The 17,284-nt window shown below is 46.0% G+C and overlaps 1 protein-coding gene across 1 annotated transcript; it reads right to left on the reverse strand.

Moving 5' to 3' along the window:
* Window positions 1-3,563: 3,563 nt before the first annotated feature.
* Window positions 3,564-4,590, reverse strand: LOC136495067 (protein GOS9-like). The gene is made up of 2 exons (XM_066491150.1): window positions 4,396-4,590; window positions 3,564-4,229 (listed from the first exon to the last, which is right to left on the reverse strand). Exons 1-2 carry the CDS (start codon window positions 4,396-4,398, stop codon window positions 3,783-3,785), a joined length of 450 nt encoding a protein of 149 aa, XP_066347247.1. The 5' UTR covers window positions 4,399-4,590; the 3' UTR covers window positions 3,564-3,782.
* Between the last annotated feature and the right edge of the window lie 12,694 nt (window positions 4,591-17,284).

Raw genomic sequence — 17,284 nt, forward strand, 5'->3', positions numbered from 1 at the left:
ACACGGAGGCAGCAAGGTTAGTCCATGGGCTAGGCTACGATCCGAGAACCGAGGAGCGCCTTGATCCTAAGCTCATGATGAGGGTGGGGCAAGGCAAGAAGCATGGACGGCTCTGGATTGGCGACAGCGTCCTCGACATGGCCTCTACTCCTCCTATCCACCAGCTCCGAGCAGCGAGCATGAGCTCAAGCGTGCCCATACACCAACGGCCGACCGCGGTGTCGGCACTCCAGGTAAGCATTCCTGTTTCATTCGTCATTCTTTGACTTTTATATACCTTACCTATGTATTATTGAAACATTGGGGTCAAATACTGCAGGCCTAGGTGCAGGAATTGCAGGCCGAGTGGGAGGCCGAGCGATAGAGGCTACAGACTTTGGAGGCCCAACGGGAGCAAGATCAGCGGCAGATGGCTGAGATGATCAAGTTCATGCAGCAAATTGGCCAGCAACAAGGTTGGATGATCCCACAGACGCTGCTTGCTCTAGATCCACCTCCACAACGTCCTAATTCTACCCCGGTGAGTATAAGTATAAAGTTTTACTTTCTATGCTGAAACTTAGAGAAACCTAGTAAAACCTAGAGAAACCTAGTGGTGGTGGTGTGGTGGTGGTGTGGTGTTGGTGGTGGTGGTCACGGTGTTGTGGTGCTCATGGTGGTGGTGGTGGTGTGGTGGTGGTGGTGGTCATGGTGGTGATGTGGTGGTGGTGAAGTGTTGGTGGTGGCGGTGATGTGGAGGTGGTGGTGGTAGTGGCGGATATTTATCTTGCATATTTATCTCTTCTCTTGTCGCTCACGTGCAATCTCTTCTATTTTGTGCAGCATCAATCGGGGGCAGCGTCGAACCACCTCGGAGGGTCGTCGGGATCACACTTTGGGCCATCCCAACTCGGACCGTCGCTGTGAGCTTCAAATGGCAGCTGTTGTGATATAATGCACTTGTGAACTATGCTTGTGTGTTTGGACTTTGGACTTGGGAGTCGAGATTGTGATACTTGTATGCTATGTTTGTGTTTGTGGTGGATTGTGATATACATTTGTATTATATATATATTTGTGTGAGATATAGTTGTGTTATATATATATGATGTATATCTGGTTTGCAATGATGGAAGACTAAAAACCAAAAAAATTGAATTTTTTCACTTCTTTGCCCACTCGGCAAAGCTGGAAATCTGGGACACCTAGTTTCCCAGCTTTGCTGAGTGCCATGGTCAAGGCACTAGGCAAAGAAAATGCAAAAAAAAGAAAACAAGATTTGCCGAGCGCCAGATTCAGGCACTCGGCAAAGAAGTTTTTTAAAAAAATAAAAAACACATTTCTTTGCCGAGTGCTGACTCGTGGCACTCGGCGAAGGGGCTGTCACCGTGACCTGGCAGTCACAGCGGCTTTTCTTTGCCGAGAGCCGTTGTGGCACTCGGTAAATCCTTTGCCGAGTGCCCGAGATACGGCACTCGGCAAAGAAGCCTTTGCCGAGAAGGGATATACCGATAGCTCTTTGCCGAGTGCAGCACTCGGCAAAGACTTTACTGAGTGCAAAGCCTTCTTTGCCGAGTGCAATTGCACTCGGCAAAGGACACGTCTCCAGTAGTGGTGAGTGTCTTTAGATAGTTACACGGGTTATATGTGACATGGAGAATCAGAATTAGGGCCTGAGGATAGCATCTTCCGCGAGGTCTCATCACTTGTGTTTGATAGAAATAGTTGATCGATATGTGACAAAAATATTGTTAGGTTTAATGTCACATCATAAATTGATGCGGGAAGGGTTATAAAGTGAAGACAGTTCTAACATATTAGAGCAACTCCAAGAGACTTTCTATATCCTTCCTAATTGCTATGAATAGAGATTTTGGTGAAAAAAATACCCAACAACAACTTCTTTATTTGGTTATCTAAATATAACCATATTCTATTAGGGCCCGTTTAGATCTATGGAATTGAATTCATTCTAATAATTACAATTTAGCCATAGATTAATTAAGCTAATATGGTTGTATATGGAATATATATGTATATTATTGTTAGTCATACAAGGGACATACTTGTAGAGATCGAAAAGATCATCTAGGGTTAGGTCTAGCGGGTCTACTTGCACTTGGATAAACCATGAGTCCTAGAACATCTAGTGCAAGAACAGTAGATAGAACGAGAGAAAGAGAGAGAGGAAGAAGAACGTGTCGAACCTGACACCGCAGTAGATAGAACGAGAGAAAGAGAGAGAGGAAGAAGAACGTGTCGAACCTGACACCGTAGAGGAAGATGGTCCAGAAGCTGCCATCTCGTTTGTCGGTGAAGTTTGTGCACGGGCAGCGATGTTTGGGGAAGAGGTCGATGAAGTCGTCGACGTCGGTGGAGCGGGGTGGCGCGGCCGGTGGCTTCCCGTCACTAGCTGCGCCCCTCTCTGATCGGGATTAGGGTTTTTGTTTCGGTGGGGAGCTCGGCTCAGGCGAACCTTGTACTCAGAGCCACCGGCCCCCACCTATATATATTACGCAGTGTGACAGGGGCCCTCCAGCCATAGTGGGCTGGGCGCTCCCGATCAGGGCGCGGATCAAAGGTCCAACTGGACCGTTGGGCCCAGTTTGAGATTAGAGATCAATCTAACAATACTTTGTATGTTGTATTTCTATTGTAGGGAATCGATTGAAGAGTGTGCTATAAGTTGAAGAGTAGAAATATAGCATGATGATCTATAGAATTCATTTCCATCTCTCACCCTATGAATTTGAGATAGGCTTATTTGTGAGCTTGGGAATATTATGGAATGTCAAATTCCAAGAAAATAGCCTAATCAATTAAGTAGATTTCAATTCCTCTAAAATAAAGAGATCCAAACGCCCCTTATGGATTTCTTGCTAGCCAAAAATAGAAAATGAGAATGACTCTCTGGAGTGCAAACGAGATATAGAAAGATGTTGGAGAGTAGAAAAATATAGAAAGCAAATTTTATGCTAATGGTTTTCTAAACGATGATTTAGAGAGTGAGCTTTAGAAAAAAATCTTGAAAATGAACTTTTAGGCTTGTTTTTGTGTTGATGGGTTCGGCCCAAGGCCTTAATTAGTTGGCTATGGGCCTGGAACGGTAGAACAGGGTCTTATGAGATGATGTGGTGAGCTAGACTGGATCCAAGGTGGACTCTAAAATTGTTAGAGTAGAGTGCGAGTGGCTAGCTAGAGTATACCTAGCGCAACGGATACGAAAGAGCATGTAGGGCCTAGTGGTTGATTACAGGAGCCTCAATAGCACTTGAAGTCACGGGTTTGACTCCCATGGGGGCAAATATTATAGGATTTAACAGCATTTGTGCTTTCAGTGGTAGGCGATGTTCTCGTCGTCAGCGAGGCGCTTGTGGTAACTTCGTCAATATCATATCGATGATTTGCCGGCCTAGTCTTCGAAGGTGCTCATAGGAGTATGGATTTTTGTGCGTTCATAGGGGTGAGTATATATGCATGCGTTGTGAACGTGTGCGTCGCACTAGTTAATTATAATCTAAAAAAAACTAGTGTTTTATCCAGTCAAGTCATCAGACTCAATCCAAGCAAGATGAAAAAAAGACACAAGAATCATTTTTGTTATTCCAAATAGCTGTGGTGCATGTCGGGCCAACAGAACGGGATGGGGAACATACATGGATCATCGAAAGTTAGAAACACGACATGGATCATCATCAGCATGCACGCACGGGTGCATGATCTATTCGTCGTACAACAAAAACAAGCGGCGGCTCTCTTCTGCCGGTGGACCGACCGATTGATCCGAGAACAGATAAAAATAATCAGAAGGGGAGGACGTAGAAGCGAATGGCGTCGACGTATTGGTCAGCGCGAGCGAACATGCCGACGATGCTGCCGTTGTTGAGCACGGGGATGTTGAAAGGCGTGCCATCGCCGTGGCCGAAGGGCCCGTAGGTGGCGCGGTTGGTGAGGAACTTGAGCCAGGCGACGGTGTGGGTGAGCTCCGCGAAGGGGCCGATCGCCCCGGCGACCTCCGTCACGTACTCGTCGGGGCCCAGGGTGATGGTCTCCTCGCTCAGGCCTCCGGTGCCGCCCCAGGGCCCGGCGGTGTGCAGCTTACCGTCCCGGTCCCGGTAGGAGAAGGAGATGCAGTCGACGGTCATGCCATGACGGACGGAGATGCTCTCCAGGCGCTGCGGCGCCACCGTGATGTCGTAGGCGCTGCCGTGGTCGCCGCTGCCCCACGTCCCGATCTTCACCACCGAGCTCTGCGGGCAGGACAGAGAGGAAAATAAATGAGCAGATAAGGTTCATTTGCATTGTCAGCTCCAGTGGACAATGGTAATGCGATCGATCGTCTGATTCTGATCAATGGCACGGTAGTGGAGCTAGCAATAGCAACAGGAGATGAGCTAGGAGAGGAATGAAGGAGACCATGTCGTCGTCGCCGGCTCACGTCCCCGCCCGCCGGCCGCAGAACTGATTAACTGAACGAGCCGAGGGAGGAGGGATGCAGTATTGCAGGCACAAGCTGAGCTTATACGGTTATACATATATCGATTTAGGGGGATCCATTTGCCATGGCAAAAGATTAGATGCTAAACTTTAGTTCAGCAGTGGGTATTTGGATCCATGGCAAAAGTTGAGTGCTCTATACTACAATGATTTATTCGCTCTCATTTAATTAAGCCTTGGGAGAGAGAGAGGGCACAACTGGGTGGGTCCAGTGTGCCCCTGTGGGGGTATGATCCTCGATATTCACGAGATAAGACATGGGCCGCACCATCAGAGGTGGCCCAGCCCACAAGATCAAGGCGTGCACGACGCTGCTCGGCGTGCACCGCAAGATATTGTATAGTACCAAATAGGATACTTTTCTTGTAACCCGGCCTCTCTAGAGTATATAAGGAGAGGCTGGAGTCCCCTAGCGGACAAGATACATCAAGATACATACATCTCACTGCAATACATCAGAACACAGGATGTAGGTATTACGTCATACTGACGACCGAACACAGGATGTAGGTATTACGTTTTGGTGCTTGTATTACTATCTCGCTCCTGATCTCGCTCACCTCCACGACAAATCTACCATCGTGGGATACCCCTTGGTGGACTGCCGAGCATCTTTTGTCGACAGTTGGCGTGCTAGGTAGGGGTGTGCGTTTGATCCATGGTGAGGCAGATGGACCTCAAATCAACAACGCGTTCTCATCGTCAATCTCATGGAGATCCATGTCGGTCCACGACGATGATTCATCGCTGGCTAAACCAGCCTCCGCGACAACAGATCCGATCTCGGAACCACCTCTGAGGTCGTCTTCACCAATAACTCACCGCCCGCCAGGTGCTCGTCATCAACGCCGACCAGATAACGCCATACATCGCCAACCGGACTTTCTGTCTAAAGTTAAGTCACATTTTAATATTTTTCTAAATATTCTCCAATCTCCGTATATCGCCATGATGTTTCTCCGAGCTGTTTTCTCCATGTTTGCTCTCCAAACGATTTTTTGAACTCCCGAACAGTCGCGTTGATGCTCGGACGCCTCCAGAGACGGCCCTGTCTCCGGCTCCTCCCTACACGTGCTACGGGCTCTGCGCTCTGCGTTATGGGTGGTCGGCAGTGGCTCCTTGGTCACGCTTATTCCTCCTACACGTGCACGGGCTCTACGCTCCGCGTTATGGTTAACGGGCTAGCTAGGGCTGGAGACTCAGCTATACACTAACTAGTCGGATGGTTTATATTAAATATAAATACATCTTCGCTCTAACTGATCGCCGAGCTACATATGCTATTTTTTCTCCGAAGTTCATATATATTTTACATCATGTACTACCCGTTCTACATGTTTGTATTGCAGGATCATCGTCCAGGTGATCGGACCACCTGGTGCTCGGACTTCTCCACCGATCAACTGGTCGGACCGCTAGGTTCATGGACTTCATCGCCGACCAGTTGATCGGACTGTTCGCCGGTCGCTTCTAGTCAATGCTCACTTCGCCGCTGATCAGTTGACCAGACTGTTCGTCGCTCGTGCTTCATCGCCAGCTACGCCGGGAACTCCTCGACGCTCGGATTCTTCATGCTCGAAGACTAAGTGGACACACTTCACCGCATGGACTTCACCAGCTGTGCCAGGGACTCCTCACTCCTCGGTGCTCGGACATCGCCAGTGACGCCGAGGACTCCTCGCTCCTCGGTGCTCGGATATCGCCAATGATGTCGGGGACTCCTCGCTCCTCGGTGCTCAGACATCGCCAGCGACGTCGGGGACTCCTCGCTCCTCGGTGCTCGAACATTGCCAGTGACGCCAGGGACTCTTCACTCCTCGGTCCTGAGTCATCACCAGCGATGCCGGGGACTCCTCGCTCCTCGGTGATCGATCATCGCCAGCGACGCCGGGGACTCCTCGCTCCTCAGTGCTCAGTCATCGCCAGCGACACCGAGGACTCCTCGCTCCTCGATGCTCGGACATCGCCAGTGACTCCTTGCTCCTCGGTGCTCGGTCATCGCCAGCGACGCCGGGGACTCCTCGCTCCTTGGTGCTCGGTCATCACGAGCGACACCAGGGACTCCTCGCTCCTTGGTGCTCCGTCATCGCCAGCGACGCCGGGGACTCCTCGCTCCTCGGTGCTTGGTCGTCGCCAGCGATGTCGGGGACTCCTCACTCCTCGGTGCTCGGTCATCGCCAGCGACGCCGGGGACTCCTCGCTCCTCGGTGCTCGGTCATCGCCAGCTACGTCGAGGACTCCTCGCTGCTCGGTCATTGTCAACGACGTCGATGACTCCTCGCTCCTCGGTTCTCGGACATCACCAGTGACGCCAGGGACTGCTCGCTCCTCGGTGCTCGGACATCACCAGTGACGTCGGGGACTCCTTGCTCCTCAGTGCCCAGTCATCGCCAGCGACGCTGAAAGGTCTTTGTTTGGTTTTGGTAATTGAGTGACAACTTAGGTGGACTAATTGTGTTTATGTGAGATACATAGGTGATTAGTCCACAGGTACATGTGTGTGAGCAACATATGCCATGAAGGTGAAAATGGCTTGGAGATGTTGCAAAGCTCACACATGTGATGATGAAGGAGCTTAAATGCACATGAGACATGACATTGAGTCATGTGATCAAGGTGGAGAAGATCAAGACAAGACTTGGCTTGATGGACCAGTTGCAAGCGTGAAGGGCAAGTCAGAGGCTTTGGAGTGATGGACCGCATGGCGGTGAAGCTTGAGCAAGACTTGGCACCGATGGACGAAGGCAACGGTGAAGAGCAAGTGAAGTCAAGATCGATGAACCAATATAATCACGTGATGATATGAAGTGGATTATATCATTATTGATCATGTCGGTGCATGTGTTGCATCAACATTGGAGGAGATGGAATGGAATGCATAAGGCAAAGGTATAACCTAGGGCATTTCATTTCATCGGTCATAGGTGTGTAGAGAAGTTTATGACCGAGTTTAGGATAGATGGTCGTACTATCATGAGGAGCAAACTTGTTTGCATATCAGTCATCTATGTGCCACTCGAGTGATCTAACTTTGCATCGTCGCTAGGATTGAGTGGCATGACAAGTTGAGTGGCTAATCCTTTGAAAAATGATTGTGAAAATGCTAACACGCATACACATGATGGTGTACACTTGGTGGTGTTGGCACATTTGCAAAGGAGAATAAGTTGGTGATGAAAACGAGGAGTCGCGCTGGTTACAGAGTGACCGAACGCGTCTGGTATGGTGACCGGACATGTCTGATATTTGGCGGCGTACTCAGTGATCGGACGCGTCCGGCCGCCACACCGGACGTGTCCGGTGTGAAGCAGAGAAGGCTGTGTTTGGCAGAGCAGTCGATCGGACGCTGGCAGCATCCGGTCCGGTGTGACCAGACGCATCTGGTCGTCCGTGGGTGCTTGCTGGACTCGACTGGATGCTGAGGCTCAGCGTCCGGTCAGTTTCTAACAGCCGCATCTGGTCGGTCCTGGAGGCTTACTGGACTCGACCGGACACAGCGGCTGAGCGTCCGGTCGTTTCATGCTGAGCGTTTGGTCGTCATGTTAGAGAGCCGTTGGAGGCAATGGTCGGACACGTGGCGGTCAGGCAGCTACCGGACACGTCCGGTATAGCGACCGGACACGTCTGGTATTCACGATTGGTGCATCTGGTGTAGCGTCCGGTGCTGCATCCGGTCGGCCCGAAAAATGCCCAGTGAAGGGGTAACGGCTCTATTTGTGCATGGGGTTATAAGTAGAAGCCATGATCGGCCTTGGGCTGGCAGGAGAGCACACTAGAGCCTTGGTGGCTTATGTAGTAGTGCTTGGGAGCCCTCCATCTCACACATACTTGATAGTGATCATCCGATTGTGTGAGTGAGTGATTCTAGTGCGATTGCATCGTGAGGTTGCATCAAGTGGCACTAGGTGATCGAGTTGCAAGCTAGTGGTGCTTGTTACTCTTAGAGGTTGCCATCTCCTAGATGGCTTGGTGGAGGTCTCCGTGGAAGCCCACAAGAAGCTTGTGCGGCGCTCCGGAGAAGAGCTTGTGAGGGGCATTGTGCTCGCCCCGCGAGAGCCGTGAAGAACAACTTTAGTAAAGCATGTCATTGAGCTACCCTCACTTTCAGGGTAGGTTCTTGCGGTGCCCGACGTGCGGGCTTGGCGGGTGATGCCAATTAGCCGCCGAACCACCAAGTGAGTGGTCGACACAATGGGGACTAGCGTGTTGACAAACACGTGAACCTCGGGAGAAAAATCATCGTGTCAACCTTGTTCTTCCCGTTGGTTTGCATCCCCGTTACACAAGCTTGCGATTATTTTCATATACTTTAAGCTTGTGTTGTTGCTCTTGTAATTAGTTAGCTTGTGTAGCTTACTAGTTACCTTCTTGCTTGTGTAGCATAGAAGTAGCTCCTTTGCGTGGCTAATTTGGTTTGTGTAACCTTGTTAGTCACATTGCTTAGTTTGTGTAAGCTAAGTATATGTGCTCTCTAATTTGGCATTGGTTACCTTGTTATTGAGCATTGCTAGTGAGCTTAGTTGGCTTTGTGCTTTTGCTTACTAGCTTGCGTAGGAGCTCCCTTGTTGCTTGAAGTACTAGCGGCATAGGTTTGTGTGACCTTGCTTCTAGAATTGGTTAGGTGAGCTCTAGCTATCCCGGCACCTTTGTTGCTTAATTAGTATCTTTGGAAGGTACTAAAGAACATAGATAGAGGAGTGTAGTCTTGGCTAGACCGATCGTCTTAATTCCGTACTTGTTTCGGTTAGCCGACGCGATTAAGTTTTAGAAAAGATTATTCACCCCCCTCTAGTCATCATCTCGACCCTTTCAATTGGTATCGGAGCACGGTCTCTCATTTGTGGTCTTCACCGACCTGAGAGGATGGCGTCTAATGGGCTAGATGTTTGTGAGGCACATATTTTTTATGGCACAAACTTTGCACTTTGGAAAAATCACATGCTTGATCATTTTCGTGCAAAGGGACCTAAATTTTGATGGGTTCTCACAAGTGGTCTCACCCATGTCTTGGACTATAGAAATCTCACCAAAGCTCAAAGAGTTCTCTATGAATTTGATGCACATGCTTGTTATTTTCTATTGGATGCTTTACATTTTGATTTGATGAAGCAAGTAAACTACAAGGGGACCGCTCGTGAGATATGGGAGTCCATCAAGGAAACCTTCGGTGATTCCTCCACATGGGATGATGGCAAATTCAAGGAGGATGAGCCCAAGAAGGAGGCGCATGAGAGTGTCGAGCATGATCACAATTTGGTGATTGTGAAAGATTGCCCCACCTTATGGTCAAGTGATGATGATGATCGATCCACTACAAGTTCACTTGACAAGGTTGATGATGATGCCACAAGTGTTGCAAATAATGATGCTACCCCATGCACACTTGATGGTAATGATGGTTCATGCTTTAGCCATGATGAAGATGCTACTACATGCTCTCCAACCACACCACATTGTCTCATGTCACAAGGTGACACTAAGGTATTAAATGATAATGTGGTTGATCATGTTGATTCATATGATGAGCTTGTTAGTAGACTTGCTAGCATGACCATGTCTTTAGAAAATGAGAAAGCTAAAATATTGAAATTAGAAAATAAAAACTCATTTCTAAAGAACTCTTGTGAAGAACATAAGAAATTACTTGATGCATATAAATCTTCACTTGATGAGCTTAAATTGAATCATGAGACACTACTTGTATCTCATGATGAATTATTAGAACAATATGCTTCTCTCATTAAAGTATTTACAAAGAAACTTAAAAATAATGAGAGTTCATCACATGAGTCAATTGATCAATCACATATTATTGCTAACCCTTGTGATGTAGGAAAGAAGCATGTATCCACCTCTTATGATGATTTATTAGATATGACATGCTTTTCACAAATAGATGCTTGTTCTACTTCTATATCTTATGCGACTAACCTTTTGAAGAAGAACAATGAGCTCAAGAATGAAGTGAAGAAATTGAGCAACAAGTTAGAGAGGTGCTACAACTCTCAAGTCACCTTTGAGCATATGTTGAAGACTCAAAGAAACTTTGGTGACAAAAGTGGAGTCGGCTTCAAGACTAGCAAAGTCAATCATCAAGAAAGGCGCAATGACACAAGTGGCATTAGCTTCAATAAGAGCAAGATCAAGGGCAAAAGATGGGGCAAGAGAAGATATGAAAGAGAGATGAAGAAGCAAGAACAAGAGAAGCTCTCTCATTTCATGTGCTTCAAGTGACATGAAGTGGGACATCTTGCAAATGGTTGCCCCAATGAAGAAAAGCTCAAGTTGAAGAAAGAAGAAGAGAGGCTAAAGCATGTCAAGTGCTTCAAGTGCCGCACTTGGGGTCATCTTACCTCAATGTGCCCAACCAATCAATTAGTGAAGCAACAAGTGAAGCCTCAACTAAAGCCACAAGTTGAGCAAGAGAAGACACCCCAAGAGCAAATCAAGATCAACCATGAAGATGATAGTGATTTGATGATAAAGAAGAAGAAAACAAGAAGGGGTGGAAAGGCAAGGCATCCAATACAAACTCAAGATGCCAAGATGATGAGCAAGAATGAAGATGAGAAGAAAGATCATGCTCACATCAAGTGCTTCAAGTGTGGAAGTACGGGACACTTTGCCTCTAAGTGTCCTACCAAGCTTGAGAAGAAGGCTCAAGCAATCCATGAGAGGCAAGGTAATGAGAAGCACCACATGAGCAAAGAAGAGAAGGCTCAAGCAAAAAGAAAGTGCTACTCATACCGAGAAAGGGGACACATGGCACATTCATGTCCCCTAGGTGATATTTCTAAGCCTATTTCAATTATTGATAATAATATGCTTAGGAAGGATGGCAATGGTACCTCATTGGTTGCAATTGCAAAACATCCCACTATTCATACTAAGGCTATGCCTAAATATGTTGCTCCTAACTTGAGAGGACCCAAACTTGTTTGGGTACCATCAAAAAGTGGGTGATTGTTTATAGGTACCATCGGCATTGGTGACTTGATTCAATTGATCTCACATTGTTCATCATATGTTGAATCAAGTTATGAAGCCTAGTGCACATACAAACCCAATGCCAAGTGAAAATTGAGTGAAATCCAAATGTGCTACAACATACAAGTGTAAATTTTAAGTTGTTGATGATTCATCAGATATATTTGATGACTTGCAAATATTTGAGTTGAAGCTTGCTAGTTGGATGATCATAAGCTAACCAAGGTATATCTCTTGTTGATCATTTCATTTGGGTGCATATGAGTTGATTGAATTGGATAAATATGCAATGTTGCTTGCTATGAGATGATTGAATGGATAATTGATTAGTAATCAAGTTTGGATTGATTTGTGTTGGATAAGTTCATAAGATGACATTTAGTAAGTGGTTTGAATGGATATGTGTCTTATGGAAGTATTCAAACAAGTTAGTATCAATTGATTCATATTTGATGAAGTATAGCTCAAGTGTTGAAATCTGTCCTATAATTGAGAATCTGAGCTAGCTATGATCTTAGCTAAGTTTGAGAAATCAAAACTTATTGGATTGGCTTGAAAATTGATTTGCATGCTCTAGACTTATGGTATAAGATACTGTAGAAATTTCATAAAAAATGGATAAGAAATGCTTCGGTTTTGGAGTGGTTCTTGTAGCTATAGCGCAGCAGTTTTTAGCATGTAGTAGTAGTGGAAGAATTGAAATATGGCAGCAATCTAGAAGTCAAATGAAGCTCAAAATTCTACAGCTGCTAAATAACTTAGTAAAGAACATCTCCACCAAATTTAGCGATATTTGGATTTGTACTTTGGGGGATATGCTTATTTCTTTGAAGGGCACAAAATCTGTTAGAAAAGTGACAAAAATTAGATTGATCTAGAGTCACTTTAATTGAAAGGTCCTTAAGTTGGAAACATGTTTACAAGTGTTTGAGGTACCTAAGTTTGGTTTTGAGATAATTTAGAAGCATGACAAGCAAAGAGTACAAGGCTATTTGATTGTGGAGTGTACTTTGCACACATTCGGTACTCAAATTGAAAGATCAAGATCAAACTCAAGATGAAGTTAAAGTTTAAGTTCTAGTGACTATTGGAAATAATTTGGTAGAAAGAAAAGGACTTAAACAAGAAGAAAGAAAAGGACTTAAAGAAGGAATCAAGGTTACTGACCAAGTTAAGTCCATCACTTGGATCAATCAATCAAGTCATTTCAAGTGAGTATCAAGAATAATTCTTGGAGAGAGGTCACTTCTCCCTAGTGTAGGGGCTTGCCGCCTATGTGTAGGTAAACCAAGTGTGGTACTTGGAAGGCTAACATAGAAGTGGTGATCCGAGGAATATTTGAGATGCTTAGTTGAAGCAAATCAATAGGGTTGATTAAGAAAAGCAAGCAACACCCAAAAGAGAGCTAATCATGATATTTCAAGTGGTATTCTCAAATTGATACTCTCCTACAAGCAAAGATCAAAAGATAAAGCAAGTCAACCACAACAAGAAAGTGCACTTGATCATAAGTAGTATTCATTTCATATGGGTGAAGAATGGAATTCAACATGGTATCTATTGGTCTTCACCAAGCTTATAATTGGGCTTCACATTACTATTGGAGTAATGAATTAGAATCTATGTGACTATCCTCTACTCCAACATAGCAAAGGTATCATTGTAATGTGCATGATCATTTCATACCTTACTAGTATGCGGTTAATGTATATAGTACATGCTTCATAGGATCATGCATAACAAATGAAATGTTTAAATTCATAGCCTACCACTATTGTTTGAATGATTACTTAATCTAGTGGTTAGTACATGAATTTGTTCATGAGCTAGTGAACCCAAGTACTCGACTTAATTTGGATTGCTAACAAGTGACAAGTACAACATTGGCAAGATAACCCTTGCAAGAGGTGTGAAGAAGCTTATCATTGGTTCAAACCGGACTTGAAAGCTTAGGCAAATCAATTTAGTTCAAGTTAACCATAGAAGCTCATGATAGTGATAAGAGTACAAGCACAAGACAACAATGGAAATGGATATCTAGTTTGTATGTTTCAAGTGGTATCTAGACTCAAGTATTTCATCAAGATTTCATAAGTGATGTCTAGATCAACTCACAAGTGATATCCTATAAATGGTACTCATAAAAATAGCAAATGATCAAGAAATGGTCTTTATTGATAAATCCAACAAGTGGTTCCATACTAGAAGATTCCTTCAAATGGTATTCACTTCCTACAAGTAGTATCTATACATAATATCAATCATGCAAGAACATGGTTCCACAAGTAATCCTCAACTTTAAGTGATCATCAAATGAAGAATGCATCCCTCACCTACAAGAGCTCAAATGTATAAAATGGATGACCCATGCTATCACATAGGCGGAGATATCCCACAAATTGATACCAAGATCAAAGATCTTATGTGTGGTATCTCAAGAAGCCCTACACAAGATACAAGTGGTACAAGCTACAAGTGGTATTTACAAGTGATGTCATTCCAACAATCATGAAGATGTCCATAAAAAATGCAAGATTCAAGCCTCAACCATCTACCCCAAATGTATACCTTTGCATCAATGAGAAGCACACCTTTTATGGAAATTGATGATAAAGGAGGAGAGATTGTACAAAGATATGAAAGCCTCTATAGGGGGGAGAGATAAATTGTGCAAGGGGAGAGATAAGATATGAAAGCTTAGGAGGTTGGACATGAATATGGACAAAGAGGGAGCAACATTGAAGAAAAGAGATGGATCAAAATTCTTGGACAAGAGAAGCACACAAGTAGGGAGAGCAAGCTCATGAACTTTGATTGATTGCATTTGATATGTGCATATTCATGTGCTTGCTTGCATTGCATAAACTTTCAAATTCAATATGCATGCTTGTGTGGTGTATGCTAGTTGTAGAACTTGAATGATGATTTGATAACTAGCATGCATAGGATGATATCTAGACACTTGGTATGTTTTTCAAGTAATGCTAGTACCTTGCTTTTAATATTGATCTCACAAGGTATCTAGTGCTTTTATTACCAAGTGATGTCTAGCTAACCATGGTGGAGAAGATCAAGACAAGACTTGGCTTGATGGACCGGTTACAAGCGTGAAGGGCAAGTCGGAGGCTTTGGAGTGATGGACCGCATGGCGGTGAAGCTTGAGCAAGACTTGGCGCCGATGGACGAAGGCAACGGTGAAGAGCAAGTGAAGTCAAGATCGATGAACCAATATGATCACGTGATGATATGAAGTGGATCATATCATTGGTGATCATGTTGGTGCATGTGTTGCATCAACATTGGAGGAGATGGAATTGGAATGCGCAAGGCAAAGGTATAACCTAGGGTATTTCATTTCACCGGTCATAGGTGTGTAGAGAAGTTTATGACTGAGTTTAGGATAGATGACCGTACTATCATGAGGAGCAAACTTGTTTGCATATCGGTCATCTATGTGCCACTCGAGTGATCTAACTTTGCATCGTCGCTAGGATTGAGTGGCGTGACAAGTTGAGTGGCTAATCCTTTGAAAAATAATTGTGAAAATGCTAACACACATACACATAATGGTGTACACTTGGTGGTGTTGGCACATTTACAAAGGAGAAGAAGTTGGTGATGAAAACAAGTGAGTTGCGCTGGTTACAGAGTGACCGGACGCGTCCGGTATGGTGACCGGACACGTCTGGTATTTGGCGGCGTACTCAGCGATCGGACGCATCCGGTCGCCACACCGGACATGTCCGGTGTGAAGCAGAGAAGGCTGTGTTCGGTAGAGCAGTCAATCGGACGTTGGCAGCGTCCGGTCCGGTGTGATTGGACACGTCCGGTCATCTGTGGGTGGTTACTGGACTCGACCGGACGCTGAGGCTCAGCGTCCGGTCAGTTTCTAACAGACGCGTCCGGTCAGTCCTGGAGGCTTACTGGACTCGACCGGACACAGCGGCTGAGCGTCCGGTCGTTTCGTGCTGAGCATCCGGCTGTCGTGTCAGAGAGCCGTTGGAGGCAATGGTCGGACACGTGGCGGTCAGGCAGCTACCAGACACGTCTGGTATAGCGACCGGACACGTTCGGTATTCACGATTGGTGCGTCTAGTGCAGCGTTTGGTCGACCCGAAAAATGCCCAGTGAAGGGGTAATGGCTCTATTTGTTCATGGGGTTATAAATAGAAGCCATGGTCGGCCTTGGGCCGACAGGAGAGCACATTAGAGCCTTGGTGGCTTGTGTAGTAGTGCTTGGGAGCCCTCCATCTCACACATACTTGATAGTGATTATCCGATTATGTGAGTGAGCGATTCTAGTACGATTGCATCGTGAGGTTGCATCGAGTGACACTAGGTGATTGAGTTGCAAGCCGGTGGTGCTTGTTACTCTTGGAGGTTGCCACCTCCTAGACGGCTTGGTGGAGGTCTCCGTGGAAGCCCGCAAGAAGCTTGTGCGGCGCTCCGGAGAAGAGCTTGTGAGGGGCATTGTGCTCGCCCCGCGGGAGCCACGAAGAGCAAATTTAGTAAAGCATGTCACTGAGCTACCCTCACTTCCAGGGTAGGTTCTTGCGGCGTCCGACGTGCGGGCTTGGCGGGTGATGCCAATTAGCCACCGAACCACCAAGTGAGTGGTCGACACAACGGGAACTAGCGTGTTGGGCAAACACGTGAACCTCGAGAGAAAAATCATCGTGTCAACCTTGTTCTTCCCGTTGGTTTGCATCCCCGTTACACAAGCTTGCGATTATTTTCATATACTTTAAGCTTGTGTTGTTGCTCTTGTAATTAGTTAGCTTGTGTAGCTTACTAGTTACCTTCTTACTTGTGTAGCATAGAAGTAGCTCCCTTGCGTGGCTAATTTGGTTTGTGTAACCTTGTTAGTCATATTGCTTAGTTTGTATAAGCTAAGTATATGCGCTCTCTAAATTGGCATTGGTTGTCTTGTTATTGAGCATTGCTAGTGAGCTTAGTTGGCTTTGTGCTTTTGCTTACTAGCTTGCGTAGGAGTTCCCTTGTTGCTTGAAGTACTAGCGGCACAGGTTTGTGTGACTTTGCTTTTAGAATTGGTTAGGTGAGCTCTACCTAGCCCGGCACCTTTGTTGCTTAATTAGTATCTTTGAAAGGTGCTAGAGAACATAGATAGAGGAGTGTAGTCTTGGCTAGACCGATCGTCTTAATTCCGTACTTGTTTCGGTTAGCCGACGCGATTAAGTTTTAGAAAAGACTATTCACCCCCTCTAGTTGCCATCTCTACCCTTGCAGATGCCGGGGACTCCTCGCTCTTCGGTGCTCGGATAGCGCCAGCTACGTCGAGGACTCCCTTGCTGCTTGGATCTTGCTACGTCTCGTCGGTGTGCTATCAAGCTGCTCCATGCTGTTCGGATCAGGGTGCTGATCTTGGACAGCGCGTCTGGTGTCTTGATACGCGCATGTCAAACGATGTCGGCAAAGCTTTTAGACTTCTTTTTTTTGACCCTGCTACAAGATTAATTCTTCATCTTCCAGCAGGTTTGGGGACTAAGTGGGCATACTTCACCTTACGGTGAATGTGCTTGTTCTCATCTCGAGGCTACGCCCGAGGGATGGTCGCCTGCTTGGCTGGTCTTCTACTTTCTGACCCTGGCACCATGTGACTACGTCACCTACTGTTAGGCTCGAGGACTAGCTGTGGGGGTATGGCCCTCGGTATCTACAAGACAAGACATGGGCCGCACCATTAGAGGTGACCCAGCCCACAAGATCAAGGTATGCACGGCGCTGCTCGGCGTGCACCGCAAGATATTGTATAGTACCAAATATGATACTTTCCTTGTAACACTGCCCCTCCAGAGTATAT

This window comes from Miscanthus floridulus, chromosome 1 (assembly GCF_019320115.1).
Source record: "Miscanthus floridulus cultivar M001 chromosome 1, ASM1932011v1, whole genome shotgun sequence".
Lineage (NCBI taxonomy): Eukaryota > Viridiplantae > Streptophyta > Magnoliopsida > Poales > Poaceae > Miscanthus > Miscanthus floridulus.